The 11,175-nt window shown below is 38.9% G+C and overlaps 1 protein-coding gene across 1 annotated transcript; it reads left to right on the top strand.

Moving 5' to 3' along the window:
• The first annotated feature begins 2,077 nt into the window (after positions 1-2,077).
• Positions 2,078-9,926, top strand: LOC134659885 (zinc finger protein 26-like). The gene is made up of 7 exons (XM_063515593.1): positions 2,078-2,285; positions 3,519-3,644; positions 4,092-4,179; positions 4,799-4,900; positions 6,068-6,196; positions 6,513-6,670; positions 8,919-9,926. Exons 1-7 carry the CDS (start codon positions 2,145-2,147, stop codon positions 9,912-9,914), a joined length of 1,740 nt encoding a protein of 579 aa, XP_063371663.1. The 5' UTR covers positions 2,078-2,144; the 3' UTR covers positions 9,915-9,926.
• The last annotated feature ends 1,249 nt before the right edge of the window (positions 9,927-11,175 follow it).

Genomic DNA, 11,175 nt, shown 5'->3' with positions numbered 1-11,175 from the left:
CTTCAATATTCTGTTCCATAGCGATGTTGGCTTCATGTGACTCCGGCTGTGCGGGTTCCGGCTCCAGGTTTTGACACAACTCAGCAGTGGTGTTGACATCCGGTTGTTGGTCTTGCTCTTGGCTTGACTGAAAAATAGAATAGCCAATTTCAGCGGAGTCCATACTAATATTGTAAATACGAAAGTGTGTCTGTCTGTTGCCTCTTCATGCTTAACCCGCTCAACCGATTTAAGCTGTGTCCAGACGGGCTAGGCAAATCGACCAATATGATCGGGAAAATAATTGGCGTCAATCTCCAACTTAATCACCAATTTAAGGCGATATTTGAGCCCTGTAAGTTAAAAAAATGCTCCAAAACGAAAATACTAGCATCACAAATTGGTATTCTATAGTTCGTTTTTTTAGCATTAGAAAGAACTTGAAAGAAGGTAAGCGATTTAGACATGTCTTTTAATTGAAAAACACTTTTTAAAAATCAATAACTATTACTTATGAAAGCAGAAGACTATAAAAGATCGTATTAGATTCATAATTGTTACATATTTACCGTAACTTATTTTTAAAATGTCTTTTAGACACATCAAGATTTTGTTGTACCTTATTTCTAATGCTAAAAAAACGAACTATAGCGTCCGGCACCCCATTTTATCGGTAATATCGGCCATAATCGGTGGTCGAATTCGGCGAGCCAAATTGGCGTTTGCGTCCGCACGTTCTGATTTGATCGGACAATTTCAACAGATTGGCGAATAATTATCTTGTCTGGACACAGCTTTAGTTGAAATTTGGCATAGAGAGTCCCGGGGAAGGACTCAGGATAAGATAGGATAGGATTCCAAAGTTGGCATCTCCTATAATTGGACGGTATCTGACACAATTACCCTATTTGTGTGTATATTCACAAAATAAATAATAGTACTAAGTACAGAAGACTCACTCTCTAACAAAACGCGTCTGTTACGATCAGCACAGATATTTTTCTTCAGGCTTCAGGCTTTCCCCAAAATTGGGGCCGAACGGATGTACTTTTAGCTACATGTAGCAAAGCGACGAAATCGCGGAGTGAGACACGCCTGGTATATTGTATACTCACATTAGCCGCCATATAGTCATCATCTGTAAGGACCCCCTCACTCAGCCACTCCTCCTGGCCTTCCTCCTGACTATCCATGGTCGAGTCCAGGGATGATGGAGCTACCTGCGACATGATAAATACTCGCTTTTTCGAAATATCATCGTAAAAATTGCATCTCTTGTGAGAATCTTTACAATGGTGGATACGTATAGACACTTTAACTCAAATAAATCTTCATACTTGTATCAAAAGCAACTATTTAATACATGGTTTATTAAATGCTTGATGAACTAGAAATATGTAAAAATATACTGTAGAGTCTGTGCGGAAAGAGAAGAGTCGTGGATTGTATTGGGCCCCATACATTCCACGACTCTTCTCTTTCCGCACAGACTATATGAAATGACGAAAAGAGAAGTTACGGTACTCACATCCATTTTTAATACTTTCATTGGTGGTTCCTCCATATCTGACATATTATGTATTGAGTATTGTCTGGTGGATATACAATGTTATTTCGTTTAAAGATTTCAGATTTACAATGACAAAATTAAATCAATAACAAACATAACCTCAATGTTTTAGTGACATTTATCCGATTTCCGACTCCCACAGAAAAAAAAATATTGGTTTATGGTTTAAGGGGAGTCCAGACGAGCCATTTTTCGCCAATCTGATGAAATTGTCCGATCGAATCAGGCCGTGCGGACGCAAAAGCCAACTTGAATCCCCGATCAAATCAGCAGGTGCGGACACAATAATGCCAATTTTCGAATTTAGTATCTATGGAATGCCATTGGAATGCAAATTGGTGATTAAATTGATGTACGTGTGGACGCTAAATGAGATTGGCGCCAATTATTTTCCTGATCAAATCGGTCGATTTGCCCAGCTCGTCTGGATACGGCTGAACTTGACGTTGGCTACGGGCACTCAAGTCTTGCTCAAGCAAAAAAAAAAAGTGATAAACTCAGCCCATGCCGAACTAGCCGAAGGCCAAACTAAATATTTGTTTTCTTTTCATTTATTAGCGTGTATATTGGTGGTTTTTATAAAAATACATGGGTAATGGATTCTATTCAAACGTTATTTGGCAAGTGCCGTTGTTGTCTGAATGCAGGCGAGCATCGCGACGTCTTTAAAGAATATTACTGTGACGGAACTCGCGAAGTGTACTTCGATATATTCTTGGAATGTTTCAATGTTTTTGTAAGTATTTGATAGAGATAGAGATCTTTATTTTGCATCCAATGTACATGTTTATATTACATACGAGTAGACTACAGTGACTACCTACATAGTAACATATAGGCACATGGACCCTGGTAGAGTATCGCAAATATATTTGTAATACCTGCTAAATAACAGATCAAATTATAAGTTTTAGACGTGTCACAAGCATAACATGACTTACATACTAAAAATTGTCATTTGAGGCATTAGATTCTTATAATTGCCTCCTGCAGACAGTGTAAGATTGAAATACAGTGTTTACTTACAAAATACATTGTTCAAGTAATATTTTGTAAGAATCTCGGTACTCGAGGCCGTGGTCGTTGTAACTGTCACCGTAAAATTATAAACACTCGTCAGATTATAATCTCGCTAGTTAAATTATAAACTGACGGTAAGGAGATTTTAAACTAACCTAACCTATGTTAGATTGTAAACTAACGGGTTCACAATCTTACAGTGTTATAACCAATAGTCGCTATCTTCATCAGCGCATATGCGCCCACTGTTGGGCATACGCCTCTCCTATTTTCCTCCAAGCAGCCTGGTTTGCTGCTTCTCTCCTCCAGAATGGGCCTGCAATCTTTTTCATATATTTTCTGCAATTTTTTTTTGAGGTATGTGTGACCCATGCCCATTGCAGAGTAGCAATACGTCAACCAATGTCCTGTACTTTGGTCACTATAACTGACCCTAAAAAAGGTTAAGACTGTATATATAATAGGGTATTTGCTGTATTTGAAATAAATTATTTCACACCATGCATGAAATAAAGCACCATATCATTATTGTAAAAACATAGATAGCAGGTATTTTTAAGCACTAGTCCTATTTAATAAATCCGATAGAAATATAAAGAGTACGCAGGTTGACCATGACATCACTGTGTAATGTTTCATATAAATTCCATATTTGTTTTGACAGTTCTTAAAAAAGAAACTGATTTGACTAGTAGGAAAATATCCTATTCTTTGTGGCAACTACGCCAAGTGGACGGAAACAGGAACTGGACGGTGAACTGACGCAATGACCCTAAGTGTAAGGCCTGAGTGGACGCTCGAGTTGGGCGTGCATGTCAAACAAATGCAAGCGTATAGGAGCGGCCTTAGTGCACGCTGCTCACACGTGAGCCCGACGCCACCCTGCATGCCCTGCCGAATGCTCCGCTTCGAGCGTCCACTCGGGCCTTACACTTATTGTTGGTTTTAGCTATCAATATCAAGTGGCAACAGTAATCTGATTTGTGTGGAATGTATCCAGAAACTGCGGGATGCAAGTAATTTCCGCAAAATGGTTGTTGATGCGGAGAAGCAATTGCAATTTGGTAAGTTTACGGCATAGACTAGGAATCCTCTAGACGGAGTTTAGAGCAATTATTTCATGAAACCGATGCTGCCAAAAATACGGGGGTGATGTCATGGGGGGGGGACGAGGTGAGCGAATCCACGAGGTGAGGCGGAATTCTGACACTTGACTCGAAGATGGAGTAAAACTACCGTATATTTGTGGCAGAGGGGGTAGGATTACTATGCTCAGTCTAGAGGATGTCTTGTCTGTGGTTTACGGTTCCACAATCGAAATGATAATGGGAAAGATTACATTTGTATCTAAATAAATAAATACAGTCAGCAGCAGAAGTTGCTAAGCGGGCCATGTGTACAAAATGATCTTGACGCGACTTTATTGTCAAGAGAATAAGAGCGTGTCAAGGTAATTTTGAACACCTCGCCCGCATAGCAACTTCTGCTGCTGACTGTACCTCCCCTAAGCCGGCTGGTCCAGTGGGGGAAAATGACCAACACCCTCCATCAAAGAAAAATAAACAACAACATGATAAACAACAACATTGACAACTGGTCTGGCCTAGTGGGTAAGTGACCCTGCCTGTTAAGCTGCGGTCCTGGGTTCGAATCCTGGTAAGGGCATTTATTGTGTGATTAACACAGATATTTGTTCCTGAGTCTTGGGTGTTTTCTATGTATATATGTATTTGTATATTATATATATCGTTGTCTGAGTACCCACAACACAAGCCTTAAGCTTACTGTGGGACTAGTCAATCTGTGCAAGAACGTCCTCTAATATTTATTTATTTATTTATAGAACTAACTCTACCCAAATTAACTGTTAACCCAAAATAATTATTGGTGCAATAAAGAATATTTACTTACTAGCTTTTGCCTGCGATTTCGTCTGCCTGGAATTAGTAATTTAGGTAGCTCTTTATTTGATCCATTCTGCTTTTTGTTGATTCCCCATACAAAATTCCACCCCCCTTTTCACCCCCTTAAGGAATGATTTCTGGGATAAAAACTATCCTATGTCCTTCCTTGGGACTCAAACCATGTCTATACCAAATTTCAACTAAATCGGTTCAGCGGTTTAAGCGTGAAGAGGTAACAGACAGACAGACAGTCTTCCTTTTATAATATAAGTATGGATTGATGCCATAATTTTAACTGTAATTTTATTGTATTATTTGTTTACAGTGAAAGATGCTCCAGACCTCGAGGCACAGCAAGAAATAACTTTACAAATAAAAATAGAGCCAGAGGATAATCACGACTACATGGAGACAGAATACTACGATGGTGAGTTATTTTTAGGGTTCCGTACCTCAAAAGGAAAAAACGGAACCCTATATAATAGGATCACTCGTGCGTCTGTCTGTCCGTCCGTCTGTCACAGCCTGTTTGTTCCGAAACTACTGGACCAATTAAGTTGAAATTTGGCACACATATGTAAGTTTATGACCCAAAGATGGACGTGTAACGTAAACAAATGAATTTTAAATATGGAGGCCATTTTTGGGGGGTAAATGAGAAACTTAAAAAATAAAGTTTTTCAAACTATATCGTGTTACATATCAAGTGAAAGAGCTCATTGTAAGAATCTCGAATATTTTTTTTTTATAGTTTTAGGATTAATAGTTTCGCAGTTATTCATGAAAATAGGCAAAAAATGACCATCCCCCCCTATCTCCGAAACTACTGGGTCTAAAATTTTGAAAAAAATACACAAAATAGTTCTTTACCTATAGATGACAGGAAAACCTATCAGAAATGTGTAGTCAAGCGTGAGTCGGACTTTATGTACGGAACCCTTGAAACGCGAGTCCGACTCGCACGTGGCCGGTTTTATTATAAATGGGTTTACTTATGGCCACAGACTAAACGAGGCGAAGACGAGGCCTACGATGGAGCGAGCCAGCCCAGAAGGTGCCTACACAAAAGTAACAACTTTTTTGTTAAGGACAAAACTCTACTAAAACTACATTTGTTTGACTGTGGAGTCTCACTATTATATTCTAACTAGCGACTCGCCCCGTCTTCGCACGGGTTAACAAATTATACATAAACCTTCCTCTTGAATCACTCTGTTAAAAAAAACCGCATCAAAATCCGTTGCGTAGTTATAAAGATCTAAGCACACATAGGGACAGACAGACAGCAGGAAGCGACTTTGTTTTATACTATGTAGTAATTACAAAAAATTTGGGGGGGGGGGCTACCCGCCCCGGCATCGCACGGGTAAACCTTAACAAATCATACACCTAAACCTTCCTCCAGAATCACTCTATTGATAGGTGAAAACCGCATGAAAATGAGTTCAGTAGTTTTTGACTTTATCTGGTTTATGTATAATTTGTTAACCCTTGCGAAGCCGGGGCGCTAGTTTTGTAACAATTATAAACTGAAATCAGTTTTTTGTCACTGCCATTTGTCCTTGGTAAAAATATTGGTCTTCTACGTTTACAGTGAAAGTCCCACCAGACCTTGAGATAAAGCAAGAAGGAGAAAGAAGGAAGAGAGGAAGGAGCAAGGAAGATGAGAGAAGAGAGAAGGCAGATGATGATCATAATTACATGGAGACAGAATACAAGGACAGTGAGTTATATATGACACCGTAAGATTGTGAACCCGTTAGTTTATAATCTAACGTAGGTTAGGTTAGATTATAATCTCCCTACCGTCAGTTAATAATGTAACTAGCGAGATTATAATATGACGAGTGTTTACAATTTTACGGTGACATATACATACAATATTCATACAAACTATGCAGTAGGTCAGTGGCTCCCACACTGACTGTTATATAACTTTACATAGTGTGACAGGGACAACATGATAGCATTGATAGTGTTTTATCATATCATATCCAACATGGAAGCACAATTTTAATATACTATTTCTCCTCTTACAGGAAGGCAAACTCGCTCAAAAAACGTAAAAGCTCGACTAAACCGGGAGACCAAATTGGAAAGCAAGCAGAAAACTGAACAACCGATCGTCACCGAGAAGGCCGGTCACGTCCACAATGCACAGCTTATTTTGGAAAACTCCAACGTTACACCTTTCAAGGTACTAAATACCATATGTGACGTCCCACGGGTAAAGGTACCTTATGGCGGTTGGCGCTTACGCTATTATTAACGCCGCTCCAATATTATTGCGGCGCTATGCGACGTAAGCGCCAGCGGCCATAAGGTACCTTTTACTGTGGAACGTCACATATGTTTAGGGTGCGGGAATGTCTTACACTACCCAAAAATAAGGTAAACACTGTAAAAACAGAAACTACTTTAACATTTCTAAGCAGCTTGGCTTAATTTACTGCCTGCTATTTTTAATTTAGTGTGTCATTAATAAACAAAGTTATTCATCCACAAAATCATGCCCGCATCGTAACTCCGGCAGGCCTATCTCTCTCTCTGCGCGAGCTCGGTTTTATACCTACGAATCCGTTCCCGTTCACGGTAGAAAAGCAAGCCAGTTGGTTGCCACGCGCGCTCACGCACGCACGTCGCGTCGCCGCGCGCTCAAATATGCTAAAATGTATGCGAAAGAAATGTCTTGAACCAATCAACAAATAACACTACTTGTAGTGTGGATGAATGCAGAAACAACAAAGTAATAAAAAATACCGTTTTTGCTCTTTCGATAGATAGGAAAAGTAGGTAGACATTCTCAATACAAGTACTTTTGGTTTTATTTTTACGACAGTTTCAATTGTGGTTGCAAGCTACAAGCTACTTAGGTGGTATTGAATTATTGATTCATTGCGCGGTTTATAAGACGGCGTAAACACTGCGTTTACTGCAGGGAGATATGATCTTTTAAAATGTCTCGCAGTCACTCGTCAGAATGAAACGCATAAACGGAATATTGTAATTACTTATTGCAACTTATCTTGCTCATGGTTATTTTACGCTATGCTTTTATATGACCAGTTCTAATGTTAGTTTGACAATTAAAACTTACATTTGTACCTACCTAAGTAGGTAGGTATCTTATATTAGTAAATCATTTCTAAGCGTCGGCAACCCTAGCGTTGCGCCGGTGCGCGGCGGCGCGTTGAAGGTCATTCCATTGTATTTTAGTGTAGGTATTAAAACGGTAGGTATTTGCGTTTTCTTTGAGAGATAAGTATCTGTTCGTAAGAACTATTATATAATCTGTGACTCCGGTTTATGATTAAGTATACCACAAATCCGCAGTGAAACAAAAATGGCTTTGATGTCGGCACACCATTGCCCCAAAGTATAATGCCGTACGCCATAGCGGCTAAAGTACACTAGCCCTAGCTAATCTCCACAACACACAGCTTATTTTTTTATTAATGATATAGGAGGCAAACGAGCAGACAGATTACCTGATGGTAAGCGATTACCGCCGCCCATGCATACTCTTATTTTGGAGTAGGTACTCTAACGTTACTGCTTTCAAGGTACAACTAGTAGATGGAAATTATACGAAAATGTTTGGTTCAATGTTAATTGTAAAACATAATATTTGGAAAATACAAAGGTGCCAGTAAATAAAATAAATAAATAAATATTGGAGGACGTCTTACACAGATCAACCTAGCCCCAAACTAAGCAAAGCTTGTACTAGGCGATGATATACATACTTATATAGATAAATACATACTTATATATATAGAAAACATCCATGACTCCGGAACAAATATTAGTGTTCATCACACAAATAAACGCCCTTACCGGGATTCGAACCCAGGACCATCGGCTTAGCAGGCAGGGTCACTACCCACTAGGCCAGACCGGTCGTCGCCAGTGTCACATTTAACTTGTCAGTGTCTGAACATGTTGCAGTTTTACAAAGAATAAATGTATGTAGGTCTCTCGACGTTGGCGCTGCACATCTTTAGGAGTTCTGGGCGACTGGCAAGCTATTGTAATTTTAAAAATATATGAGAACCTGTCTTTTGAGATATGGTAACACTAGAGTACAATATTTTTACAAGCTTTTATTTAACTTGCAATGTACCTATGTAACTATGTTTGTACGGATCAAATCTTGCAAGTTAAATTTGACCCACTTTCCGACTTCCAATGAAGCTGAAATTTTGCATACATATGTAAGTCGGATGACAATGCAATATTATGGTGCCATCGAGCTGATCTGATGATGGAGACAGGAGGTGGCCATAGAAACTCTGTGATGAAACAACGCAACCTAACTGTGTTTGGGGTTTTTAGAATTGTCTCGATGAGTATTAGTTGCATGTGGAAAGAAAAGTACAGTCAGCGATAAAAGCTTGTACGAATAATGAAATTTTTACCTAAAACTTATTTTTACTTTCTTTCAGGGTAAAAGTAGAGTTGGTCTGCCCTGTTTCTACTGTAAAGACATGTTCGACAACATTGAAGAATTACGCACACACCAAAAGGAACATAAAAAGAGTGATATCCAGAAATCTTTGCATTCCCTCAGCCCTTACTGTTTCATCGTTAATGTAGACATAACACACTTAAAGTGTACCTTGTGTGACGCTAGCTTAAATACTTTAGAAGACTTTAAAAGTCACTTAGAAACAGAACATAACAAAAAGTTTTACACCGAGTTCGAACACAGAGTAATACCATTCAAAGTACCTATGGATAATAACTACATATGCCAAATATGTGGGCTAAAGTTTGAGAGTTTCGGATCAATAGAAAGACATATGAACGGACATTTTAGAAATTATAATTGTGATCAGTGCGACAGGGGATTTGTGACTAACCATAGATTAAATACTCATGTCAAAACTATACATGTCGAAGGTAGTTTTCAATGTGATACTTGTAAGAAAGTATTTTCATCGCAACATAAGCTTAAAAGCCATGTAGATACAGTGCATAAGATGTTAAAGCGGTTTAAATGTACAAAATGTCCGGAGCGCTTCACAGCTTATTTTAAACGATACCAACATTTAGTTGAAAAACATGGTGAAGCCGAATTAGAATATAAATGTAATGTCTGCGACAAAGTATATAGAAAAAAAAACATGCTTGCCCAACATATGAAACGAGACCATTTGGAGGAGCGTACTGTTAAATGCGAGATCTGTTTTAGTAACTTTTTCTCTCGAAAAGAATTGAACATGCATATGGTTAAGCATACCGGGGCTAGGACTTTTGAATGTGCGGTGTGTAAAAAGGCATATGCGCGGAAGAAAACTTTGACAGAGCATATGCGGATACATAATAATGACAGGAGGTTTACTTGCGCGGTGTGTGGGCTGGCCTTTGTACAGAAATGTAGTTTGAAAGGGCATATGAAGTCGCATCATCCTGAGTCTGTAAGCTGTGGGGAAAGATGAAGTTTTAATTGTTGTTATCCGGTGTAATATCTTGAAATAAAACGCAGATTACGCAATTAATTAGTGCTGTATTCCTTGTGTTTTTATCTTACTAACCAGACGCCATCTTGGTTGGGAGACAGACCACCGTAAAGGCTGACATACACGAGTAGGTATACACATCCGGTGTATATAATTGTGCTAAAACGACATCAATTTATATCAATGTCATATTAAACTGTTGTCACAAGCAATCTTGTATTTTCTTAATTACTATCCCTGCTAGTGCTAACGCCCGCCTGTTAGATAAAATCAAAGAGAATAGAGTGAATAGAGAGTTACTGTCATGGTAAATTATGTAGCCCCAGTATATTTACTGCCATCTTTTGACAAAAGATTAAAACTGTTAGAACGCCATTTGACTTTGATTCGGCGATCTCGGAAACGGCTCTAACGATTTCGAGGAAATTTACTATATGGGGGTTTTTGGGGGCGAAAAATCGATCTAGCTAGGTCTTATCTCTGGGAAAACGCGCATTTTTGAGTTTTTACATGTTTTCCGAGCAAAGCTCGGTCTCCCAGATATTTTTCCTAAAAAGAACCCCATTCGAAGTTTTGTGTTTCTCATCATTGATAGACTAATAAAATAACAAAGGTGTGTCTTCAACGATGAAAAATATTAATAAGTGTATCTACATGAAAAAAACCGGCCAAGTGCGAGTCGGACTCGCGCACGGAGGGTTCCGCACCATCAACACAAAATAGAGCAAAACAAGCAAAAAAAAACAGCAACTGCTTAACTTCGGTCAAAAATCACGTTTGTTGTATGGGAGCCCCACTTAAATCTTTATTTTATTCTGTTTTTAGTATTTGTTGTTATAGCGGCAACAGAAATACATCATCTGTGAAAATTTCAACTGTCTAGCTATAACGGTTCGTGAGATACAGCCTGGTGACAGACGGACGGACAGCGGAGTCTTAGTAATAGGGTCCCGTTTTTACCCTTTGGGTACGGAACCCTAAAAAGAAGGTTATAAAACTACATCTACCTAAGATAATGAGACTATAAAATGAAAACAATCAGTATGTTCATTCAACATTTAATAATCAACAAGTTTGTAAAACCTCAGTCAATTGTGAAATCATAAAATGTGACGTTCCACGGCAAAAGGTACCTTATGGCACTTGGCGCTTACGTCGCATAGCGCCGCAATAATAATAGCGCGCGGCGGCGGAGCGGCGTCAATAATAGCGTAAGCGCCAACGGCCATAAGGTACCTTT

The sequence above is a fragment of the Cydia amplana genome, chromosome 25 (assembly GCF_948474715.1).
Source record: "Cydia amplana chromosome 25, ilCydAmpl1.1, whole genome shotgun sequence".
NCBI classification, from domain to species: Eukaryota; Metazoa; Arthropoda; class Insecta; order Lepidoptera; family Tortricidae; genus Cydia; species Cydia amplana.
The sequence above is the reverse complement of the archived record's forward strand: the minus strand, read 5'-3'. Positions and strand labels throughout refer to the sequence as shown.